At 46.6% G+C, this 26673-nt stretch overlaps 1 protein-coding gene across 2 annotated transcripts in view; it reads left to right on the top strand.

The window, feature by feature from the left end:
• LOC119373679 (tyrosine-protein phosphatase non-receptor type 1) overlaps nt 1–26673 on the top strand; it is a 68868-nt gene that overhangs the window by 9308 nt on the left and 32887 nt on the right. For both annotated transcript variants that reach the window (XM_037643753.2, XM_037643745.2), the window contains exons 5-8: nt 1768–1905; nt 17595–17804; nt 18810–18968; nt 19034–19359. In XM_037643753.2, the coding sequence (XP_037499681.1) occupies nt 1768–1905; nt 17595–17804; nt 18810–18968; nt 19034–19359 (833 nt within the window). The remainder of the gene's footprint in view (nt 1–1767; nt 1906–17594; nt 17805–18809; nt 18969–19033; nt 19360–26673) is intronic.

Below are 26673 nucleotides of genomic sequence, written 5' to 3'. Positions count from 1 at the left end.
ACACACAGACAGACAGACAGACAGGGAGGGAGGGAGGGTTTGTCCGGAAAGCAGTAGGCCTGATTTTAAGGGGGATGTTAATGTGCTGGTTGTGTGGTTGGGGGGAGCATCTCCAAGCCAAGTGTAGACTGAGTTTAAGGTGAACCCCTTTCGAGGTGCCTTATCATCTCCACAATGAATCGTTTGTTTGAGCAGCGTTATGCAGTGAAGTTTTGCTTCAAACTCTGTAAAACTTTGTGTGGGACCCATTACGTGATCAAGACTGTTTATGGAAGTGATGCCATGGGTTGATCAAGTGTTTTTGAGTGGTACAAATTGTTTCGGGAGGGTAGAGAGCAAGTTGAAGATGAGCAACGGTCAGGACGCCCTTCGACGGCGAGAAGTGACGAAAACTTGGTGAAAGTTTGAGATCTTTTGAACTCTGACTGCAGTTTGAGTGCGCCGATGATATCCGAACAATTAAACTTGCTGAAAACTATTGTGCACACAATTATGGCCCTAAACTTAGGATTGAGAAAAGTTTGTGCAAAATTAGGGCCGAAGGTGTCAAAGCGATGTTTGGCAAAAACAAAGATGTCTTGTGGTTTGTCAAGAACTTATTTAAGATGATCCAAATTTTCTCGACAGTGTTATCATTAGAGACACATCCTTGCCTCAACTTGCTCGAAAAAGCCCGCATGAGCAAGTCGAAAATGAAATTGATGTTGATAATCTTTTTTGACTGCAAAGGAGAGATTCACAGAGTTTGAACCGCCTGGTGAGACTGTGAATGCTGCATTCTATGTGGAAGCACTTGAAAGACTCAGAAAATGAGTCGCCCGCGTCCATCCAGCAATAGCTAGATCATGTAGGCTCCATCACGACAGTGCGCCGAGCCACACCGTCTTTGCCAAATGTCATGGACTTCCGACCAAACATGGCATCACGCAGCTTCCCCAGCCACCCTATAGCCCAGCTATCGCTTCTTCAGACTTCTTTTTCTTCCCCTGATTGAAAAGGGTCGTGAAAGGATGGCACCATGGCTTGGTCCAGGCTATTCAAGAGGCCGTAACGAGGGAGCTGAAGAGCATTCCAGATTATGCGTTCCAGGGAGCCTTCAGTTATTGGCAGAGTCGCTGGAAACGCTGTGTTGACACAGTAGGCGCATATACCGAAAACTTAAGTCGATGGGTCAGAGTTGTGAATAATTTTTTTTTTAAAACTCAGTCCTACTACTTCCCTGGCAGACCCTGTATATTCAGGGTGTTTTTTTAGACAATACAGATTTTTAATAAAAATTCTGACAGTAAGGCTCCTGTCATTTTCGCACACGAACTCTACGTCAAGGCGGAAATACTTTGTCACAGCTGAAATGACGCTGTCGCGACTAATTAACCAAAAGTTATTAATTTTTTAATTATTGACTTGAGTGTGGTCATTTGTATTAGAAGGTTGTAGTGCGTGCCAATTTATGGCATACCCATTTTTTAGAAATGGGTATGCCATACCCATTTGCAATTTCATTTGCGATATATATATATATATATATATATATATATATATATATATATATATATATATAGTAGCATCCTCAGAAATGTTCAGAAATCGATGTGTACTGCATGGTGAAAGTTGTATTGTGCGAATGTGTGACCCACCTGAAGCACAGTTTTATGATTTTGCTAGTTTCATTTCAATTTTCCTACTTTAAGTTGCACTTTGCAACATGAGCAGAGAGTACCTTTCATTTGCTCCTCGTAAATTCACCCATAACTTTCATGCTTGTAGGTAAAGTGCCATCAGTACTGGCCGATGAGCCAGGATGAAGAGCTTGTGCTCACTGGGGTAGGACTCAAAGTGGCCTTTCTCGGGGAAAAGCCAGCAACCAACTACACCGTCCGGGAACTGATGCTCACCGACCTTGAGGTGAGGATCATCAGCCACCTTGCTTGTATATTTCTGAATTACAGACCGTTGGACAACTACAGAATTTTACCAGTGCTACCGTATATACTTGTGTAATGGCTGCACCCCAAATATTGTTGAAAAATCTCGAAAATAATATATTTGTAAATTACCCGTGTAATGACGACCTACCGTATATACTTGTGTAATGGCTGCACCCCAAATATTGTTGAAAAATCTCGAAAATAATATATTTGTAAATTACCCGTGTATTAGCTGCACCCATAATTTTGGAGAAGGTTAGCAGTGTTATCCGTAGTGCGGTGCAACAATTCCGAAGGATTTTTTTTTTCTTTTTTTCCTGGGCGTAGCCTTGCCGAATTTTTGGTGCCTCCAGGTAGCAGAGGCACAGCCTCCAAGATTTAATGCCTGCCTCTGAGGCACTGTCATTCACCAAACAACACCGACTGGATGGCTGAAGAGGGCATCCCTTGTGGATTTGTGCTATTGGAGTTACGAAGCATGTGGTTGGGTTTCCTTCAAGGCGGTGGAAGTTTACAGGAATCTCAAACAAATTTGTTGGAGTGGAGGACGACCTTATCTGGGACAGGCGAGCTTGAGGATGCTACAAGTAAAGAGGAGGAGGAGGAGGGTAAGGAAGAACGTTCTTGCAATCGCATGAAAGTGAGGTTGTTTTTCACTTCACCCAGTACAGGCGAGTACAATAAAGGCAAGTAGCGCTGAAAACATGTATGAAGAATGAAAAATTTTCGTTTTCTCCTTGTAATGGCAGCACCTGAGATTTTCACCCCAAATTCGAAAAAAAACCTGCGGCCATTTTTTGAGTATACACGGTAACCTAGTGAGCAAAAAGCTAGTACTACAGTTAAACCTGCTTATAACAAACCTCCATATAACGAATTCCTGGATATAACGAAGTTTTTCAATTCCCCGCTGTTGCTCCATAGAAGCACATGTATTTGAGACCTCTACGTAATGAAGTGGCAGCGAAAGGGAGACCTCCTCGAAATAACGAACTTTCCTTGCCGATGACCTAAAGGTGTTGGCCCAAATTTTGTCATCTTCGCGCGAGCAGCAACCCGAAGCACCTTCTCCACCGCGACTGAGTGCGAAGCGGCGGCGTCGTGCTTGGCGTGCTTGAAGGCACGGCGACCGTGCGGCAAGAGCGAGCGCACGTGTGCGTGCGTGCGCGAGGCGGGCCTGCATCCCTCGACCCGGCGATCTTGCCACCACGGGCGTGACCTTTCCGAACCCTCCCCTCAAACCGCCACTTGCTGCAGCTGGCCTAGGCCGCTTCTTTTTGCCGAAGAGAAAAAGACGCGCTGGCAGCGCCACTCTTTGGTTACAGTGCAAGTCTCTGCGCTTCACTTCACTAACCTGACACTAAGTGACACTACTTAAAAAGGAAAAAGGAAAAAAAAAAAGAGGGAGTCGCAGCAGCGCCGGCAGCGCTGTGGCTTTCCGCATTCTCTGTGTCTTATTTGGTACGGTGCCATCGTGTCGCTCGCTCTTCGTTTCCGATGCCTCACGCTTGTGCGAAGTGACACGCACCCAGTACCTGTTGTGACAATCCAAGGATAAATGCTTCGACGAAGAAATGCAAGATACTGACTCTTGAGGACAAAATGGCCATCTGGGGTGCCGTTTCTAGAGGCCAAAAAAAGAAGGGTGTCGCTGCCAAATTTGGCATCCCAGCTAATTTTTTGTCGACGATTTTAAACGCGAAAGATGCGATTTGCAGCGCTGTGGAGCGTGGCACGGACAGCAAAAAGAAGAAGTCGAAGTTGTCAACACATGCTGACGTCGACAAAGCTGTGTTCACATGGTTTATGGACATGCGGGCACGAAACGTGCCCATCAGTGGCGCTGTTTTGCAGCAAAAGGCAAGGGATTATGCTTGCATGCTGGGCTGCGATGATTTAGAAGGCAGTAACGGGTGGCTTGAAGGTTTTAAACGCAGGTACGGGATCGTTGGCAAAGTGATCAGTGGCGAATCCTCCTCTGCGGATAGAGCTGGCGCCGACTCGTGGATCCAGTGCAAACTACCGGGTATTTTGGAGCTCTACGAAGCGTCGAATGTGTACAACGCTGACGAGACGGCGCTTTTCTACGAGTTTCTTCCGAACCGTACCCTTACGCGTCTGCCACGGCGGTAAGCAGAGCAAATGTCGTTTGACTGTGCTACTGTGCACAAGTTCAGACGGAAGAGACGAGCGAGTTCAGCTGGTCATTGGCAAAAGCGCCCAACCTAGGTGCTTCAAAGGAACCCACAGGATGCCCGTAAAATATGTGGCGAACACAAAAGCCTGTATGACGCGCGACATATTTAGTGAGTGGCTGACGGATTTCAACTATGACTTCAAGAGGCAAGGACGCATGATTTGTCTGTTCATAGACAATTGCACTGCACACCATGTAGAGGGGCTCGAGCTCTCCAACATTGAACTGCAGTTTTTACCAGCGAACAGCACATCGCTCATTCAGCCCCTTGATAAAGGAATTATTAGCAGTGTCAAGTGCTCATACAGTCAGGAACTAATCCAAAAACTGCTCCTGAACATTCGTCTGCAGTGAGATACGAAGGTAGACATTGTGCAAGCATTTGAGATGCTTGAAGTGTCCCGGCGAGAAACAAGTGCTGAAATTGTTGCGAACTGCTTCCGCAAGGCACGTATCTCAACAGAGGTTCAGGTGGTTCAGGCTGAGGAAATCGACGCCGGAGAGGAGGAGCCTTATGCCCGCCCAATCTTGCCGAAACTTGGATTTCGCTGTGCACGAATGGAGAAGCCCCGGATGATGTGCAGACTTGTGATTTTTTATATGCGGGCAACTGCACTGTCAAAACTGAGGAGATGACGGACGAGGCTCTGGCAGAAACTGTCCGAGACCGCAGTGACGACAACGAACCTTGGGAGGACGACTCGGCACGCGCTTTGCCCTCCGCGAAAGAGATGCTGGACGCCATCGACCTTTTGCGCTGTGCTGCGGGCTCACTGGACGATGACGGAGCAGCATTGTGTTAATTGATGTCGTATGAACGGTCAGTGCTGCCATCCATCATCAACAAAGAACAAAGCAAAATCATGCAGTTTTTTACCGCGAAATAAATGTTTTGGGTGAGTTCTGCCGTCTGTTACTTTTTTTTTCTTACTTAACGAATTATCGTGCCAAACCTCCATATAACGAAAACCTCTTTATAACGAAGTTTTTCGGGAATTTGTCAATTTCGTTATATCCAGGTTTAACTGTAGCGCAGGCATGTACGCTGCACTGCCAATTTGGCTGGTTGTTAGCATCGTCCATAAGCTGCGCATCGTTTTTGTGGTATATACACATAGTTTATTCATAGTAAAATCAAGCAAAATCCCCCCCCAAAAAACTTAAGTTTTTTATAAATAAAAATTATGCATTGTATTAAACATAGTTCACAGACATACAAAAGTAAGCGCACCAGAGTCTTTTTACGGTTAAAAATGTTCGTGCTCTAACACTAAAAACTTTTCACCGTGTGATAGTCTTTGAAGCATGGCTCGCCGCGCACGATTTTCAGATGTCGCTCCTTGATCGTCATCGGAGTCTGAACTCGTCAAAAAATCCGCGTCTAACAAACTGAAATCCAATGAATCAGATTCTGATTCGGCACTTAGGGAATATCCGCATCAGAAGAATCGCTGGTCGACTCACCGGCAGCAGAGCAACCGGCGCGCGATTCCATAGCGCAAGCGAACTGCGTCAGTGAGCACACAGAAGAAAACTGTATGGTTGTGCGCCCGTCCAGAAAGCAAAACGAGTGAAAAAGCTACAGTAATCCTTCGTCTTAACGCCAACAAGACGTAGTTAGTTTTTCCGAGATGCCAAAACAGGATACGCAATCACGGCGGCGTCGTTTGTGTAATTTAGCGCCGCACGGAAACAGATGTAATCGCGCCCCAGGGAGCAACAAACGAGAAAGTAAGAAGCAGTCACACTTTCATAGATTAGAAACCAAACAGCCATCAGCTTTGCGGGCGCAAGAAGCGAAAACCACCCGAAGGATGAAACCGAAACCAGCCGGACCGCGTGCGTGCATTCTGATGGGCAACTGAAAGCCGCCGCGCCTCTTTGGAACGAAAAAAAAAAAGACTGAGAGACATCGGCGCATTAAAAAAAGTCCATGTATTCCCGAAGCGTGGCAGCACATTTCAAGCAAGAGAAATGATCGAAGAAGGCGCGTGTTTAAAACCAACCAACCGCGCCGCGGGCGCTCTCGGTTGCGCAAGCGATAGCCAGCGCGCCGTTTTGCGAAGCTTAAAAAAAGCAGCAAGGGAGAGACATCGGGAGAGACATGAAAAAATTCCACGTACTCCCGAAGCGTGGCAGCCATAGGTCGGCAAAAAATGTGTCGCTCACTCAGACTCACTCACGAAACATATCTTACCCTTAGGGCTCACTCGAACTCAAACTCACCAAGCTTTTCCTCATCCGGACTCACTCGGACTCAGACTCACTATAATTTTTCTCAACCGGACTCACTCGGACTCAGACTCACCAAAATATATTTCACCCGGACTCACTCAGACTCAGACTCACGGCTCGATCTGAGTCTGAGTGAGTCGACTCATGAGTCCGCTAGCCTATAACTAGCCTTTTTCGACCATAATGTCAATGCTCTTTAACGCCAATATCTCGCATAATCGGTGCGCTACTTAGCGCATTTTGATCTCGTACCTTTAAAGGGGTCATGAAGCACCCCTTGGGCTGATTGAAAAAACACATCCTGCGGAAAGCTGACACGGCTATGAACTGCTCTGCCAAATATTACAGTCGTGCGCGCCGCGTAATGGCCACAAGCGGAGCGCGAAGTTGCCGTTTCCCCAGGCACCCTCTTTTCAAACAGAGGCCGGTTCTCACTCTCGTCGGTGGGCGGGGCGTCTGTCCGCTGTACGTCGCAAGAGACATAGCATGCTTATTGGCCGATAGCCGACGTAAATCGAGAGCGGCGTTCGGATCAGATGCGCTTCTTGCCGCGGGGTGCCGCCACTTTCCGGCGCCGCACTCCTCAGTACACGGTAGCCGCACTCGCGCAAGCGAATCACAGCGGGAGAGCGATTGCGTTTCATGACGCGCGCTGGCGTAACTTCTTTCCCCCATGCCATCCCTCCCTGTCTAGCTTCCAGTGCGCTCGTCGGCACGAGAAAAGAGAGAAAGCGCTGGGAGCGTGCGCCAAACCCCCGTAACTCCGCTGATTCTTGACGGATTCGAGAAATTTTTGCGGCAATCGATTCGGGAGGCAGTACACTCCGATACTGAGGCCATTAGATCATTACTTGGAAAAGTGGTTCATGACCCCTTTAAAGACGAGTTATCTGAGTTTGCAGTTAAATAAGGACCTTTTTATTGAAAGAGATGACTCGCACGTGATATTTTTATCAGTAACTTCCCGTGAAAAATTTTGCGGGGGGAGGTCAAGGCACCTCCTCCCTGCTCAACTCATGCCTCTGATCAATAAATATTGAGCTGACGTATGAACGGCAGTGCGTTGAATTATGTGGGAGTATACGTGAGTATAAACGTGAGCCGACATAAGGCTGATAGGGATGCTGAACTTGAGTAGATAAGACCATAGGTCGGCAAAAAATATGGAGCTCACTCAGACTCACTCATGCAATATATTTCGCCCTTAGGGCTCACTCGGACTCACACTCACCAAAATTTTCCTCAACCGGACTCACCCGGACTCAGACTCACCAAAATTTTTCCCAACCGAACTCACTTGGACTCAGACTCACAAAAACTTTACTCACCCGGACTCACTCAGACTTAGACTCACGTCTCGATATGAGTCTGATTGAGTCGACTCATGAGTGAGTTCGCCGACCTGTGGTGGCAGCACATGCAAAGCAAGAGAAATGATCGAAAAAGGCACGCACTTTAAACCAGCTGCACTGCGAACGTGCTCGGATGGGCGAGCGATAGCCGGCGTGCCGTTTTGGGAAGCGAAAAAAAATACAACGGAGAGACATCGGCGCATGAAAAAAAATTCTGCGTATTCCCGAAGTGTGGCAGCACAGGCCAAGCAAGAGAAATGATCGAAAAAGGCGCGCGTTTTAAAAATAAACGCTATGCCGTACATGTACGACGAAAACCCTTTGGTACCAGGAAGCTTCTGCCGTACATGTACGACGAAAATCCTGAAGGGGTTAAAGAGAAATTGAATGTCCTATAAAAGGTGGATGAAGACCCAAAGAGGAAGCAGATGGACTTTGCAGAGGAGCTAGGCCTCACGATGTCAACATCCATGATGGTTGGGCAATGTGACCATATAATGAAGAATGTGCTTTCTTTCAATGTCAACGCGAAGGAGGTGAAGACAGCCCATCACGTTAAGCTTGTAGTTCTGCATGGGGTTTGGGGAATTCATTGTGGCTAGTGTTAATGTCAATAGCAACAGGTGATGCTTCACAGTGTCAAGCTTTTATTTTTGCTCGCCAACATGACCACGCACCTGCAACCGTTGCGAAACATCATTTTAAAGGACTCGTTAGAATTACAGTCGAAACCCGCGATAACAAAATCCCGAGGGAACGAAATTCTCACCGCAACGAAATATTTTCGGAGCACCGGCGAACGCCCATTGGAGTCAATGCATTTCGTAACTCGCGACTACGAAAGATATTCATATCGCATTCCTTCATTAACAAAATTTTTGAAACACGAGTGCGCAAATAATCTACTCTCGCAACATTAACTACATTCGAAAACTGCTGAAATGCATTCATGCTACACTTAAATTGTGCAAAACTATCACTACAGCGCACTTGAGAAGCAGCCGCCATCATTGTTTACGAAAAACATAAAGCTGGCAACAATGATGATGATGATGGTTTGCCGACACCTGCTTGTTATCGCGGACTACGCAGCCAAATCCGCATTCCTCATGGAGTTTCGTTCGTTGGCGTGGCTCTGTGTGTGCTTGCTTGGCTTTGTCGGCTTTGCGCGCACATGGTCGTGTGTGTGGAGCCATTTGTGGAGCATTTGCTTGGTCGCTTGGTGCAACGTGAGCTGTGTGTTGCGATTGCTTTGTCCGATTTCGCTGCCTGCAAAGATGCCACCTCCAACGAAAAAGTGGAAGTTCATCACGCTGGAAGATAAGGCTGCAATCATCAGTGAGGTGGAAAAGGGCAGGAAAAAAATGGACATCGCCGAAGAATTCGGCGTTGCGTGCAGCTCGCTGTCCACGATTCTGCGCTGATTCAATGGAGCCGGAAGAAGGTTCGCCTGTAGGCGCACTTGATGACGGTACTGGTGACAGCGCAGTGCCGCCGTCACTGACCAGTGCATGGGGCGAACTTTGTGCCGAGGCAAACAAGATTCCCGATCGAGAGGCATGAAATTGCTGCACGGTAAGGCCCGCCAAAGCAAACTTACTGACTTTTGGAAATAAAATGTGTTTTTTGTAAATTCCATGTCTTTTCTGCCGCATTCTCGCGCCAACGAAATTCCCGCAAGAGCGAAATTTTGTGCTTTCCCCACCGATTCCGTTATTGCGGGTTTCAACTGTAAAAGGACATGGACCATGAAAAAGAATACGAAAAATGATGTTTCGACTCCCCTGATGGGGAGCCTTGTTCACAATGAATGATTCATTCATTCATTGTGAACAAGGCTCCTTCTTTTAATTCTATGATGTTACTTCTCAACCAAACGAGCTTCCACCAAAACCTCGATTTCGAAGGACTCTTTGTGTGCCGCAAATAGTATTAGTCGCAGGGACGGCGACTTGCGAATAAGCCTGCTGGACGCCATTCACTTCATGGCTTGTGACCGGGCCACGCCTGTTACGATAGCCAAAATCTTTGTGAAGTGCGGTGCGTTAAGGAGTAGTGCAGAAGTACCTCTTAAGAGACAAAAGACCCAGAAATCAATAGCTGGGACCAGCGTGATGCTGGGTGTGCTGCGCGTGATTTTCTCACGATGAATCACAACCATGCCACTTGTGGTGCACGCTTGGTCGAGGACATTGCCATTGAGACCACATTTGAGGGCACATCAACGGTGATGGCGACAACATTGACAAGGGCAGTGACAAGCAGCCACCATCGGCAGCTGAAACACTGCACATGCTTGGCATTCTAAGGCCTACTGTAGAAGCGGATGAAGCCAGTGACAACATGTATATGCGTTTTATGGATTTGAAAGAAGTTTTCTTGGTGATCTAACCAAAAAGAAGCAAAAGGTCATCAGAAAGTTCCGTCGAATATATAAACGTTTTTTCTGGGCATCTCCAAGTAAGACGTTTGTCAATGTGATTTTTGTTTGCATTAGGTTTCTATGTTTCTCGATGCTACGAATTTCGACTGATATGAATATCTTTCACGACTCTATGAGATGTGTATCACCGAGATTCTACTGTATGTAGTTTCGCAAGTTTCAGTGGTCATATGATTATGTCGCTTCTTTTACTTCATCGAAATTTGCAACTGCACACATAAGGAAAATACTGGAGAGTTGCTGAATGTAGGACTAAATGTGTTGGTAAACATGCTTGCCTCCATCTGTTATGCAGTGGACTGTCGGTGTTTGTGCAACCAACCAGTTTGAAAATTGGATGTACACGCAAAAGGCAGCCATGATGTGTTTTCATCCGTAAAGCATAGACTTCGAGATTGAAGTGTGCTGTTGCTGAGGTGTCAATCCATCTTTTTCACGACGCCCCCGTGCATGTGCTCTCCACTAGCGGAAAAGTTGCGAAACGTCTCACCATCTCGGAGTCTTTGCTTCTGGCAATACCGGTTATCCCGGCCCCTACCAAACCCTTACCAAAACGGCAGGGCGCAGCACAGGAAAATGAAAAAGGCGGATTGATGCCAGTACAATCAAATCTGGATGTAGCGGACCTTGATTGAATGAAATCCACAATGTGACAAATTATTTTTATTTCCCAATTTTGATTACATTGAAAACCATGTATTTTTTTTCACTATTTAGCAAAGTAATTTTGTTGCACTGTCTCGATATAATGAACTTTTTGGCTATTCCAAGCATGTACTAGGTGCCTCTGAGGCTAGTAACTTAAGGGGGGACGCGGCTTTGGCATCGCGAAATTTGGCCAAAAAATCGATTTTTTGAAAATCTAATTTTCACATTCTGTGACCCCTTTTCTATCTAATTTCAAAGTTTCGTCCCTGAAAACGGCGTAGAAATGACGTAAAAAATGTTTATCGAAGCTAGGGTGGCGATGAATTTCACGGAAATTGCGAAAAAACGGCGTTTTTCGAGCCGCGATATCTCCGCATCCACGTAACCTAGCGCCGCCATCTTTGTCTCTACGGATAGCGCGATTCTTCCGTTTCAAATTTGCCGCCTCGGCCGGCTGAACCAGACAAGAGCAAGCGCACAGCAAGCCAAAGTTTAAAGGTATCACGACAGTTTCCGATTGGCGACGCGCGTCACGTGACTGTACGGCGGCTCCGCATTGGTTGCCCGTGCGGTCGCTTGTAGCAATCGGCGAAAAGGTCGTCTGCTCTATGCGCCGACAGCGCTGACGGGCCGCTTACTGCGTGTGTTTTCAACTCGCCGCGGCGTGGTTTCGAGATCGCATCGCGCTGTGATAAGACCGGCGCTCGTGAAAGGAGAAAAAAGTTGTCCAGTTTGGCGCAACGCGGTTCCTGCATGCGATCATGGACCGGCGATCGTTCAAGAAGAAACGCAAGACTGCGCAGCGATTTGGTGCGCGTAAGCCGAAGCCGCCGATCGTGAAAAAGAAATTCAGTCCGGCGACTTCTGCGAGCAGCGACGACGGCGTGCGGCACGACGAGGACTCGCAGCTGAGCACAAGCACGCACGGAGGATCGTCCGCGAGTGTCGACGAAACAGTGCTTTGTGCCGTCGGAGGAAACATCCGTTCGTCGTTCCGCGCAGGCTGCAGACATCGCGGATGCTAAGCCTAGCACTTCGCGCGAGGATGTAGACATCGCGGATGCTCAGCCAAGCATTTCGCGCGAGGATGTAGACATCGCGGATGCTCAGCCAAGCATTTCGCGCGAGGATGTAGACATCGCGGATGCTCAGCCAAACACTTCGCGCGAGGATGTAGACATCGCGGATGCTCAGCCAAACACTTCGCGCGAGGATGTAGACATCGCGGATGCTCAGCCAAACACTTCGCGCGAGGATGTAGACATCGCGGATGCTCAGCCAAACACTTCGCGCGAGGATGTAGACATCGCGGATGCTCAGCCAAGCACTTCGCCAAGGATGTAGACATCGCGGATGCTCAGCCAAGTACTTCGCGCGAGGTTGCGAGGCTGTCTACCAGCACCACCAGTAGCACGATTCAGGCCCGATTACAGCCTCGTTTCGTGTCAGCGGAGGCATCTCGCGAACGCGTCGCAGCTGTTCAGGAGTCCCTAAGAGCAGTGTCTGCGACGGAGCGCGAGATGTCACTCGGAAGACGAAGATAAGTTTTTGCTCGTACAACGCGCGGCCCTGAATGGTCAGTTTGGCAGTGCCCTGTGCCCGCAGTGCAAAGAGCCGGGACTAAGCACGGAACTAAGCACAGGTTAGCGGTAAAGATGATGCTCACCTGCACTACTTGCGGCGCGGACGCGAAAAATGCGTGGTCGTCGCCGCGAATGGAAAACAGCAAGTTATTTGAAGTCAATATTCGGGCCATGCAAGCTATAAAAACGATTGGAAAGGGATCAGCTGCGCTCAGCGATTTTTGGTCTGTGATGAATGTATCACATAGGGGAATTCACCACAAGACCTCCATGCCTACACCCAATTTTGCATCTCTTGGTCTCCAACCTGGGCGCCATGCACTTTGTAGAGCAGCCGAAAAAGATGCCATGGGGGAAAAAAGGCTGTGAAAGCTCATCAGGCTAAAGGTCAGATGGCCAAGTGACACCGCACTGCAAAGGACACTAAGGACTACAACCCTGGTGCCTATTAGGCATGTAAACGTGACGCAAAACTTTGAACCTTGTTTTCTCAATACTGTTTTTTTGGCATGTTGCTCAGCTCGTGGAGCAGGTACCTTCGCAACTACTTGACAGATTTTGATTCTGTTTTTTTTGTAATGCTCCTTGAACTCTGCTTCAGGGGGCTGCGTTCTTATTTTTCTAATTTAGTCTTTTAAAAATTTTTGGTAGAGTTTCTTGTTTGTAGTGCAAATGTGCTCATTGAAGTATCAGTGGAGAAAACATGAACTACAATTTTTAGTGTTGCAAAAAAATTATTTTGAAAACGCAGCCCCCTTCAGCATGCATTTGCCTCTGCACACAGTGTTTACCAACTTTTTATGTCATTTGTTAAACTCTCCAGCCGCTCCACGAGGTCCAGTAATGAAATTATTTGTTTCTCAGAAAGTTTTCGTGATATCATCTTGAAATTTTTATGTAAGCATTATGAGGTCATTTTTAGTCTTTGTGCCAATTTTCATCAAGATCTAACCAGAAACAAGAAAGTTCGTTCCGAAAGGCACGTCCCCCCTTAAGCAAAAATCTAGTGAAAGTCAACCAAGGCGGAGTTCACCTGTGCATGTCCTTTCGTGTGAAACATTTGAGTAGCAGAACGTCGTGTGTACTTTCTGCTTTCAAATCGTATGCGCAAGAAATGCTGCTGTGCCATCTGTCGTGGCCATGGGGTACGAGGTTTCTCACACATGGGTGCCAAGTTCTGATCTTGGAGACTTTGAGGAGGTTGTTCACGGTGACCCGACAAGATTTCATGACATTGTAACATTGGTTCGGAGTAAAAGTAGCAAATCTCGGAAGACATCTTGTTGTGTACTAAAGGCACTGCAGCCGATGTCTAGAGCTGGAAAAGCATATGTCAGCTATGTTTTATTTCAAAAGGCGCTTTCAGAGGTAGCTACCTGGGAAAGCTACCTAGTGGCTTTCTGAGGTAGCTCTGAATGTTAGGCCTCAAATTAGGTTTAATATGGCCGCCCACCTAACACACCTTGAAGGTCTGTACGCATTCCCTGCATTGTTCTCAAACATCTGAGCACGTTCATATGCAAGTTCAGGCTTGTCAAGTTTGTTTAAAGGGACACTTAAGGATAAGTCGACGTTGATTGTTGCAATAGCATTGCAGAAACCTCGTAGTGCTTGTTTCGTGCCAAGGAAACGCTTATTTTGAAAGAAAATCCCGTTTTGGTGGTCCGCACGGTGTTAGCAAACTTCAAATCACCTACTGCCCGGCCACCGAAGCTACGGTTTCTTGCGCAACAGCGGCCATCAACCTTGCCAAGACGCAGCCACGGGCCACTCCGAAACTGTATAGTTCACTGTAACGGTGCATTCGTCGTTGGCCGCCACCTCGCTTTCGTTTTCCCGACGGTTACCCGCAAAAGCATCGACACTATTGTGTGGAAGTCAGAATGATTGATCGACCGATCTCCGCACTTCTTAAAAATACGGAAAACCTTTTGCAGCACATAGTGGCGTTGGCAAGTTCAGGGGCGCAGTAAAATTTTATGGCACATATGCAGGGTACGCGCTATCCGTTAGGCATAGGATGAACCGCTACGGCTTAAGCGGCGAGCGAATGCATTAGGCTCTATGAGACTTCGTTGGGGATTCGTCGAAACTACATTTTAATCATTAATACGTTTAAAGCAGATGCATATTGACGAGGTTTGAGTCGTTTGACTATATAGAAATACCAAAACCTTGACAGAATTCACTATATAATAAATTTTTTTGCTACAAGTATGACTGTTATATCGATGTTTGACTGTAGTAATTACAGGATCATGGTGGGTGGTAGTGGCTAGCAAGTCATGCAAACCTAATCTCAGTGCAATAAGTGCATAGTTTGAATTATTCTTCGTGGACGCGATTTGTGTGCAAATTACAGTCTACTTATATTACAATGGGACGTGATAATACGGTCGATCCCGGATATATCGAACTCGAAGGGGATCGCAAAACAGTTTGATGTATTGATAATTTTAAATACAAAATATGCGTATTTAAGGCTTGTATTAATGCACTGCAGGTCTCCAAACTCTTTTTGGAAATTGTAACAAGTTCTAATATACTGATTTGCTCACAGTATGCTAAAGAATAAGGTGACAACTTCTTTTGTGAGTTACCGCACTTTATTTCACAAGAAGATAGTCCGTAAACTTGTTTTCCTTCTTGTGCGCCGTCAAGTTCATCAAGGCACCCTCATTATCATTGAAGCTTTCCAAATAAGAAAATTCAACACCTTCTATTGCGCCGTAACAGTGGTTAAGGACGCTGCAAGCTCTGGAGCGCGGTAGGAGGTGTTTGGCGTTGGCATCTTGATCACTGCTCGGGTCCACTTCCGCGGCACCGGTAAGTACGTCAGTCATGATCTCGGCCTCGATGCAGTCAGAAACAGCTACGTCGTCATCTTTACCGAGGAAGCCACTTGCTGTACCCCCGTCCGAGAGGGTGCCTGGACATGCTCATAAGTGCAAAATTCACTGAGGCACCATATGCCGTTGTCAGCAGGCACGGTGCACCTAGAGTCATCGCCTGGCACCAAAGCTCGCAAGGAAACTGTTCACGGCGGCGCTTTGCTTAACGTTTTTCCAAGCACCAGTCATTACTTTATTGCTACGAGCGGCTCAACATTTAGTTTGACTCCTGACTCGGGATTCATCAGGGAACCAAGCGAGAAGAATATATGTCCACGACACCGCAAGAGAAACGCTACACACAACAAAGGAACAAGTCCCCACCATCGACATCTTGGTGACGGCACTTGTGGCTTTGTAGCAAGCAGCCATTGCTTTGGCGCAGAAAGCAAGAAAAATAGCCTTCGAGATTTATGTTTGTTAACCAAAAAAATGCCACTAGGTTGTAGATCTCGAAGGCCATGCTTTTGGGTCCCGCTTGCCATCGTGCGTGAACAAAAGGAAGGGAATGCGAATGTTGCAACGAGACCGCAGAGTCACTTCGTATTCATCTCGTTTTGGTGCATTGGCAATTGGCCTCTTTGAAAAGGCATTATGGCCGTGCGTTACACCCTACAGATCATGCATCAAACAAGCAGGCGCACCCACGAGCGCTGCACAACCAACCAAAGCAACGCAATGCAACGACACTGCCTTTTTGCTACCTGCACGCAGAAAGGGGATCAGAACTTCTTGGAATGCGGCCGAAAGTTGATCAGTATTTGTTAGGAAAAAAGGACTTTCAGGGCTTCGGTGAGGCGCAGCGTTCAATATATTTGATGTTTTGCTGTGCGGGTGTTCGATATATTTGTTCACCAGCCCCATACTTTTGCATGGTATGTTCAAGAGGATTTCTAATCTGTTCGATATAGCCAATAATTTGATAAATTTGAGTTTGATATATCAGGGATCGACTGTACAATGAAAAAGGACTTTTATCCGAAGTCCATTATATTTGAAATCGCGGCTACGATTGATGATGTAAAAGGCAGAACTTTGAGCCACTTCATATGGGGATAAACAACCCTATGAAGCTAACGGGAGCATGAGGAACATTATTTGTGGCTTTTAATTGAAGGGTACAATTATGAGATAGAGGGAAAATAAAGTGGATGAAATAACAACTTGCTGCTGGAGGGCACTGAAGCTGCAGTTGTTGCAACACTACCAATGTTATCAAAAAGTGGATAGGGGAACAGCCACTGCTGAGCGCAACTGGTAGTGCGTTGCACACATAGTGCAAAGATTGTGGGTTCAATCTCCACTGGCAGCAAGTTATACTTGAGCGCAGCTGTTAGGTGCCTGTTCCTGGGTTGAGTGGCGCCCCTCGTTGTCTCTTGCTGTAACCGAGAGACCGAGCACAGCGAACGCTCTTGTCTTACAAGCCACGCGAGGCTCTTCTTTTTCCAAGGATGGCTTGATTACTCGCAACCTTCACAGCTGAAACAGAAAATGAAAAGAAAAGAAACATTAAAATTATTTTTAGAAATAAGTATAATAGATAAAAAATAAAGAGTTGTCTGTAACTGCAGTTCGTGCCAGTGAAGCACAAAATAAAGAAAATAAGTAAAAACAGCTTAAGAAGTAATAAATAAAAATAATCAATAAAAAGTAAAGTCTAGCTTTATGTACATAAATTCATTGCCAATTTCAAATTCATTGCCTTAGTTTTTGCAGAATAACTCTCATAGAGCTGCACACACATTTTCCACTAGGGAGTATCGTAATTGTCAGTATGTAAATTTTTTTGTGTACACTTTGATGTCCATTTATCTTGTAATTACTAAACTTCAGTCGAGGACTACAAATACTCCCTCCAGTGCTTTTTCTCGGCCTAATAGACCCTTTTCATAATCTGCAAGTATGCTTCCCTGCGCTGCATGTATGCTCAACTAATGGCGGCACCTGTCTTGCTTAGAGTGGAGACGAGTTCCTAGTTGCATGTGCTGGGGCTTGTCTATTATGTGTGTTTATGTCAAGAGAGCCGAGTACATTTTCCACATCATAGCATAAGCAAAATGCGCTTGAACATGTGTTTGCAGTAATGGCTAGCCGCCATTAGATGGGCAAACTGCATAGCAGGAAAGCTAGCTTCACAATTGTGAAAAGGGTCTATTGTCTGTTGGGTTCGTATGGTTGGGTTACTTTTCGGCACATGTGATAGCAGAGCTTCACTTTCGTTATACATAGTTTAAGCTGTTTGGTACAGACTTGAACCAAAAATAAGGTCATTTTGGAGTGGGCATGGTCGTGTAACAAAGTGTCCTTGTCATTGCAGAGTGGGCAGAAGCGTGTGGTACTGCATCTGCACTATACGACCTGGCCCGATTTTGGGGTGCCTGAGTCTCCAGCAGCGTTTTTGGCCTTTCTGCAAGCTGTTCGGGAGTCTGGGGCATTGGATGTTGATGTAGGGCCACCTGTGGTGCATTGCAGTGCAGGCATCGGCCGTTCGGGGACCTTTTGCCTGGTGGACTCTTGTCTTGTACTGGTGAGCACATATCTCCATACCATTATGGACAAAAAAGGGTTTTGTGCATCGTAATACTGTTGCCATTGTTAATATCCCAAAAGTGGGTTTGAATTTTCTGTGCCCATCTGTCCTGTTGTCCTTGTTACACTATTATTGTTGTCCACATTGTCGTGAACTCCGTGATAAGAGACACTGATGTAAAAGACAGCTGGGTATAAGAGATGCCATTCATCCGCGTGTTTGGCTAACTTGTCTCTCTCTCCTTATAATTGTGGACCTCTTTTGTAACAGAGATTCAATGTGGGTATTAATTCCATTGTGCAGCGACCACATCTATAAAATTATCTTGATGTTCTGCGATGAAGCCGACTTGCAAGGCTTTTGAACCAATGCATATTGGTAACTGAAATTCACGTCGTACTGGGTCTTACTGAGTGTCTGGCAGATGCTCACAAATGCTTTGACACACGACGTAAACAAATGTATGGATGCAAAGCTTTTCTTCAGTTGTGCTGAAATGGGGTTCATTAAGAGCGTTGCCAACTTTTCCTCTTTAAATTTTTACACTCACCTACACCAAATGCAGCTCGAGTAGCTGGCTTGCTCTATCCCTAAATTGCTTGAAACACAGTGCACTGGGGCAAACAAAAATTGTCACTTTCTCGTTGCATTTACAGCAGGTGATACCGCAAAAACACTCGAACATTCACATGTGCAAAACAGGCTTTGCTTCGATAGCATGTCAGCTTCACTTCATGTCAGCGCAGGGTAAAAGAATCAAAACATCTTTATTTAAAGATTATCAGCTTTTGGTTTTAGTGGGAAGGAACGAAAAAATTACGCACTATTTTTAAACTCTTGCTATTTCTTTCCTTGCATCATCTGCCCCCTGAAAGGTGCACATGGCATCCACGTGTTCGTACCATATTTCCTTATGCAAATTACCTCCGAGTGTCCATCCATTCAATTTTTTAGGAATTTGTGGCAGGAATTTGTATCGGACAAAAAAAAAATGCTTTCCAGATTGAAGCCAATGGGGGCCGCCTTGACCGGGTGGACGTGCAGGAAGTGCTGCTGGAGATGCGCAAGTACCGCATGGGTCTGATCCAGACACCAGACCAGCTGCGCTTCTCCTACCTGGCCATCCTGGAGGGCGCTCGGGCCTTGTCCTGCTGCCAGCAGGTAGGCACCACCTTGTGTCTTTTACCACTGCATCAGAGACCAAATAGGGGAATTTTTTCTTGCAGAAGGATGCCCACCCCACAGTGGATGAGCGGGTGATAAACCGAAGCCCTGAGCGCAATGGTATCACTGAGGAGAGCTCTGAATCTGAAGCAACCGATTCTTCAGATGATGAGGATGAAGGTGATGATGAGGACACGGTTGGTGGTGGAAAAGATGCCAGTGAGAATGGTGAAGGCAGCAGCAGGCTCCCAACTGGGGCTGGTGACTCTCCACCGCCACTGCCACCTCGGCTCAAGCGTTCCTCTGAGGAGAACTCAAACAGTTCAAGTGAAGCAAAGGATCTTCCAGCAGGTGAACCTGGTGCAAAGGAGACACCTCCAAGGAAAAGGTGCGTATCTACATGTTTCACTGCTGGCACTTTAAGATGGCGTCCAAGTGATGAAGGGGCAGGCTCAGGTAGCAGCTGTGCTTGTTTTGAACCTGAGCACAGTTGCTATTTGCTGCTTAAGGAGTTGGGCTGCAGGAAATAGTTTATCTCTTCTTTAGTGATATAGATCTAGTTAGACAGAAACAGTCCTTCTGCAGCATCTCTGTGGAATGTCTGCTTGTTCATGTTTTGTATGGACTGTACTGCAGTAGGGTCAGTAGTACTTCTGTTCTTGCACCTGAATGAATGCTTTGAACAAATTTGGAATCTGGAGTTATGCCGGTTCCATTTTAATAATTATGGTATATTTCATAGTACAGTGCAGACCACTTATATCGTAACTGCACATAGTGCAGGACCGGTTACAATGCGGTCTTTTTTGACTCCCGTTTACCCTCCCATAGAACCCCATGTATACGCATACCACTGATTGTGCAGTCACCCAAGATGAAGTACCGTTTATAATGCGGTTGTGGGAAAATATTTCTGACAAATGCGGTAGCGAGTACGGTTATCAAAAGAGGTACGCCACTGGGGAAGGAGCGACGAGGTTGTTACGAAGGGCAAGGGCACGTGCAGTGAACGAACGAGGGTCGGAGGGAGGAAAAAGAAAAAAAGACTGCGGCAGCGCTGCGCGGGCTCGCCGAGTGGGGAAGGATAGTGGTTGCCTAGGCGACGAAGAAGCCCTTGCACAAGCGCCGGCAAGGCTCCGGCCGCTTGCCGGCCGTGCGCTTCGCGTGGAACGTGCGATCGCGTCCTCATCAAGTGCGCTTTAAGTTTCCTGTCGGGAAAAGTGTTGTCGTTATCACGCTTGCTACAGATATCGCGTTTGCTACCTCGTCTGCAAATTGAAAAGTTTTACGGCTTCATGACGCGAGCTTTCGCCTTTTCTGCCAGTGCGCGAACTTAAACGAGCTTGGCGGGCTTTTGTTGCCGTTGATCTCCCGGCCGTGAACACAAACTTTGTATCATGCGCGCTGTTCTTGGGTTAGTGCTTGAGTGCAATCTTTTCGACGTCCGATCTTCATGTTGTCTTGGACAAACTTCCCAGAACAACATGCTGAACCGCAGGCTAGGCCTAATCAGCGTTTGTTGCTTTTCGGTAGCGGTCACAGGCGATAAAAGTTGCGGTTTCTTGCGGAATTAACGAAACTCCTTGCGATGGCTGCACTTGAAGGGAAGGGAATCATATCGTTAATGAAAATGAGGGCATGGTTGGCACATGCAACTTCGAATGGTGGTTCCCAATTCGATTGCAATGTCTTGGACATCGGGTGCGTGCCTGTGAAATCGAACGATCGGTACCGTTCAGCACGCGAAATTTCGGTCACGATTCGACATAGTTTCTGTGTAATGCGCATACTTCGAGGTGGCCTGAAATGTAGTCGGCGAATTTCCGCGATGGCGCTTTGTTTTGTTTGATTTTTTCCCCCCGTGTTCATTTCATTGGCAATGCAGGTCATTGGTGGTTAATTTTTGAACATTAGGAAATCTAAGTGGTTGTAAGCGCCCCGAATCGCATGTGTCAATTATTGGACACGCGAGGCTACATGCTCAACAACACGTTTTGTGCAAGTGCAGCCTTTGAAGAAGGTTGTTTTGGTTATAGTGCGGTACCGCTTATAGTGCGGGATATTCGTGACTCCGGCGACTTACATTATAAGCGGTCTATGCTGTATACAGTCAACTGTCGATTTTTCAACTGTCGATCAACTGTCGATTTGGACGATTTTGCGGCACCGTCACAAGCCCCATAGACGTCAGTGTTATTATAAGAATGTCTGAAATTTTGGACGCTGAAACTTTTCAGCGATTGATTTTTTGGAATTTGTGCCCAAATTGCAGGTCAGAAACAGCATTTATTAAAGCCACCTCCTCTGCCGCGTTTATCTTCTCATAGGTTTGAACCAGTGCTTTCGCGAGTCTGATCTATTTATGACTGTAGCGGTGTCTGGTAGTCAGCTTTGCCGTAATGCCTAAGTGTATGGCATGATTCAGACTAAAAATTTGGTAGGGCCACTATCATGGCGTAGTGTGGCAAGCATGCCAGTATGACTTAATCACTGACAGCCCTTTATGGTAAACAACCTCAGCTAACTGCTTGTGTCCTGGAGCAGCTGTGAACGTACTAAATGCTTTAAATAGGCGACAACACAAACACACCGCGCCGCCATTCATGCTGCCTCTTTGTGAGACCGCTACGTGTGCCACCCAGATGCTGCGCGTTGACTTCACGAATGGAGGCAGCTCGCCATCGCTGCGCCTGTGTGCGGTCAGGAATGGAGTGGACATAACGAACATTTTCACGGTAAACGTGTGCGTACGGTACAGCAAGCACTCCGGCAGTGACGGTGTCAGCTTAGTAGGTGACATGCTGCACAGAACTAGGAACGATCTGCTTCACGTGGCAGAAAATGCTGCGTGTCGACGGAGATTTTCGTACAGTAGCGCATTGTTTACATGCGCACACGCCTCGAGGAAAAGCGGACGAGTAGTCCATTCCTCTGCCACAGCCTTTGTGTTCTGCATTCTCGTTTCCAAATGCTCCATGCGAGAGAGGCGTAATTTTTTCCGTGCTTTGCTAGTCTCGGCCGCGCTCATCACGAGGCACAAATTTTATCGGCACTCATCACGAGGCTTAAAAAATCACGAGGTGCAAACTGGGAGCTTCTTCGGATGTGGCTGTGGCAATTTGACCACTTGAGTGGAATAAAAAACAATTCATTTTTTAGACTGCCAGATTTTTCGGCCGATTTCACGGTCCCTAGGGAGCGAAAAATCGTATGTTGACTGTATTTGCAATGAAACTCCCTAGATAAATACTCCAGCAGAGTTGTTTCGCTCACGGTTGAGAGCGCTGCAATACGGTAGCACATGAGCACAGTCACTTGGTTTTATTTCCTATTTTGTGGGCTTTCTTTAAATGCCGGAAAAAATCGCCATGCAGCTTGTATGTTGCCATAAAAAATTGGATCTGTTAATTTGGAATGTCCTCTACAACATAACGAAATACACTTGGCCCTAGAGTGAAAATTAGAAAATATACATAATTAATCTTTGTAAATTAACTAATTAAGCACAATATGAAAATACCCTAACGAGCGTCACATGACTGCAAACCGTATGTCATTGGTTTCATTCAGTTGCAGTCATCCACTTTTTTTAACTCCTTAATTCTTGTTACACGAAACACCCTGTATAATGGAAACCAGAGATATTGATATAATGGGCTGTCATTATGCGTATTCTTCATGAAAGACACCATGAACATTTTTGTTGGTTTGCTGAAAATAATACTTGTGATATTTGAGTGCAGCACCTTTTCATTGCGTCTGCGCAGAACACACTTGCCAAATTTCATAATAGCAATGGTGTGATTGACCAAAGCCATTACAGCGGAGCTTCTGGAGCAGCTAAAGCTTCACTTCGGAGCATACTTTGTGCATACTTGTGCATGGTACATAGCTTGTACAGTCGACGACCAATAATTCGGACTCCACGGGGAACGTAAATAATTCCAAATTATCGAATGTCCGAAAAAACGAATGCGTCAGAAAAAAATACTTTTATTAACACTTCAGGGTCGTGGTGGGCTAAAGAAGTTGTCATTGCGTTGCTGCCCGCACTTCCGCTTACGTGCAACCAAGTCTGCCTGTATCTCCGCCAGTGTGATGTGATCGCTGTACGATGATGAGCTGGTTTCGTTCGTGAAGGCAACGCGTCTGTGCGGCGCACTTAGCGGTCGCACAAAGAGGCAGCGTGAATGGCGGCACGGTGCGTTTGGATTCTCGCCTATTAAATGCGTGCACTACGCATGCAACTGCCCCAGGCCGCATGCACTATTGAGCAGTTCACTGAAGATGCTTATCATAAGGCTTGTCAGCGATTGAGCCGTACTGGCGCGTTTGCCACCTGCCGCCATCACGCCTCCGTGCATTTCCACTGCTTATCTGCAAAGACCCCCGCCACGGTGGTCTAGTGGTTATGGCGCTCGACTGCTGACCCGAAGGTTGCGGGATCGAATCCCGGCCGCGGCGGCTGCATTTTCGATGGAGGCGAAAATGTTTGAGGCCCGTGTACTTAGATTTAGGTGCACGTTAAAGAACCCCAGGTGGTCGAAATTTCCGGAGCCCTCCACTACGGCGTCTCTCATAATCATATCTTGGTTTTGGGACGTTAAACCCCAGATATTATTATTATCTGCAAAGACATCGGCGTAGGGTGGTGTGATAACGGCCCCTTTGAATTTCCGGTCCGCTTCACCCCATAACACTTCGGCATCACGACAAAGCTGACTTTCGGACTGTGCTACTGGCTTAAACAGGTCGACTCGCGAAAGCGCTGGTTCGAACCTACGAGATCATAGACGCGGTAGAGGTGGGGGCTTCAATTATTGCCTTTTGGACCTGCAATTTGGTCAGAAAGTCCAGAAAATCGGACTCCGAAAAGTTCTAGCGTCAGAAATTTCCGACGTTCTTGACCATTGACGTCTATGGGGCTGGTGACGGTGCCGCGAAAGCATGTCCGGAAAATCGGGCGTCCGAAAAATCGGCATTGACTGTATCTGCCGCGTTCCGTTGTCGTCGGCACGGCCTTCGGCGCTGGCTGTGAGGGCACCGTTGGCGCCATTTAACTCAGATCTTTTGATACAGCAGAGCGTAAAATAAAGCAAGTCTCAAGATAAAAATGAACGCGCGCGCAAAACGCTTTACCGCAGACGCATTCGACAAAATGGCGGCGATAGCAGCGCAGCGCGGGGATACAGGAACCGGAATGTAGAATGTTCGTGATGTTGATACGATTTCCCACAGTGGACCAGTGCCTCCAAGGTCGGCACTTCCAATCACAAATCTCTGAGGCGTAAAGTAGCGATCGAAATAAAGCCTCATAGATCACCAATTAGCTTTCGTTTGATCTCTGAGGAGATAATGTTTGGCGATTCGGCGTGCGTGACAGTCTCGGACAGGGTCCGGATTATCGAATGTAGATCTCGCAGCTGTCCGAAATATCGGTCGTCTTTACACATTACTTCTATGGGATCATCAGCGGTGCCGCGCGACTGTCCGAATTACTGAGCATGTCCGAGTTATCGGTGTCAGATTTATCGGTCAGCGACTGTATCTATGAGCAACCTCATCTTTGAAAAAACACACTTATGTTCAAGCAGGCACTAGTTATTTCAAATTCCAGTGCACTGCAAGTGTATGTAGTACGTTGCTGAGGCAGCAGTCTAAAATAAAGTTTTTTTCTTTTTTTGATTTTTCCTTTTGGCTATAACATGCCTGTTTTTCAGAGAAAATACAGATTTCCAGGGTATCTAGGGAAGGGGTGAATAGGAAAACTGGGAAATCTCAGGGAATTTTGAGCCCCCGGGAAAGGTTAAAGAATTGTTAGGCACTTCATTAACCAAGAGGGACAAGTCGGGGAAAACAGCTTTCTTTGGTATCATCCATATCTAGGTGGTGTACAAACTCTCATCCCAGCGACAGTTTGCCCTCAGTAGCAACTACCAGCCTCAAAGGCTGCATGTTTATGGGTGTGGTGATTGAGTCAGCACAGGAACCCGCTACAGCAAGGCCAGCAAAGTGCCGGAAAGTGCCGGCGAATATTCGGGCGCTTAGAATATTAGAATGAATATTACAGTATTTGAATTCGCGTTGAAATGAATTTAGATTATTCAAAATTTCGAAGTATTTGAAATGAACAAATATATGCATATATTTGACTGTATATAACCCCTTGACCCCTTGTAAAGGTGGTTTCACTGCAGCGTGGGGGTGCTATGCCGTGAAACTTACCATCCAGGGGAAATTCGCACTGCTGCAAAGCCACACTTCAAGGTTAAATTAAATCTCACCTTCACCTCAATTAATTGTTTTCTAAGTGTAAACGCGTGTTGTACAGGCTTATAAGGTGCCCAGTATAATAATCTTTAAAATGTAACATATTGTGCCACTTATAACTTGCTCCCTACTGCGATTCAAATCCTGCTACTATTCAAAGTTGCTTCCACTTCACTTCAAACCAAAAAATCATGCCATATCCACGAAGTGAATGATTATTGAGGAGCTGGCTCGGAGAAGATCTGGAAAACCCGTGAATCTTTCGAACCACAAGTGGTCGCATACCTTGCAGCTGTGTCCGAATGATCGATGGAGGAACTCGCGCTGAAGCGCGCGTCGGCGCCACCAGCTACGGCTTGCGACCGCTTTTGGCGCTTGACCGCCGCTTCCCACGCCCGCTCCGCTTCGACGTTCTCTTGCCACCGCTTACGTGCCGCCTCCGCTTCGCGAGCCTTCTTCTCGGGGTCCGCACAACGCTGGCGCCTTTCACTCTGACATAAATAACAATTTATGTCAGAGTGAAAGCTAAATGTACGACGTCTAAAACGGCAATATTATCAACAGCAGTGCCCTACTTGCCGAGAAATCGAGCTAAATGTATCGCATGATGAGCGCCACGAGTGGGACACTTTGGAAGTGATCCCGGGGACGTGAAAGAGTCAGACTACAGTTAATCACTAGTAATCAAACTAGCTGCAATAAAAAAAGAACCTTCCGTGCATCAAGAGACGTAATAACATGCTGCTTGTTCGTTTCTGTTTCATTCATGGAAAAAAGAACCTCTTTGGCGTTGCTATGGTAAACGGCGTGCGTGGTTCAAAAGTTCCGTTTTCACCGAACTGCGCTTCGCCTGGCGCCCTGCTTCGCTCACGCGGGCGCATCTCACTGGTAGTTTCGGTATCGCGTACTGCCGCGTGTGTTTTGCATGCTCATGAAAGTCGTTCTGACAGAAAGTTCGACGAAATGCCGCATGAATGTGATGCTGCTGGATGCCCGAATGGTGCACGCCGCCAGTGCATGCCGCCGCGCAGTAAAGGCGGCCAACGTTGGGCACGACAACAGTGACATAAGAAAGACCGCTTTCAGGCAGGTGATTTCAAGTGTGCTAACGCGATGCGGACCACAAAAACATGATTTTATTTTAAAAAAAGCTCTTCCTTGGCACAAAAGTAGCACTACGAGGTTTCTGGACTGCTGCTTGAACAATCAACGTCGACTTAATATTTGCCTTTAGTGTCCCTTTAAGAACCTGGCGAGCCAGCTCCTAAAACAGTGACATTTGCACATACCTAGTTCCAATTCTTAAAAATTTTGTGCAAGTTAGTTGGGTCATGACAAAGATGCTCATTTTTTCTTATAATATGTGGTATAAACTATTAGAACTATTCGATTCGAAATCATTTGACCAAATCACTATTTGCTTCGAATTCGC

The sequence above is a fragment of the Rhipicephalus sanguineus genome, chromosome 1 (assembly GCF_013339695.2).
Source record: "Rhipicephalus sanguineus isolate Rsan-2018 chromosome 1, BIME_Rsan_1.4, whole genome shotgun sequence".
Taxonomy (NCBI): Eukaryota; Metazoa; Arthropoda; class Arachnida; order Ixodida; family Ixodidae; genus Rhipicephalus; species Rhipicephalus sanguineus.
Note: the sequence above shows the minus strand (reverse complement) of the source record. Positions and strands in the feature narration are given on the sequence as shown.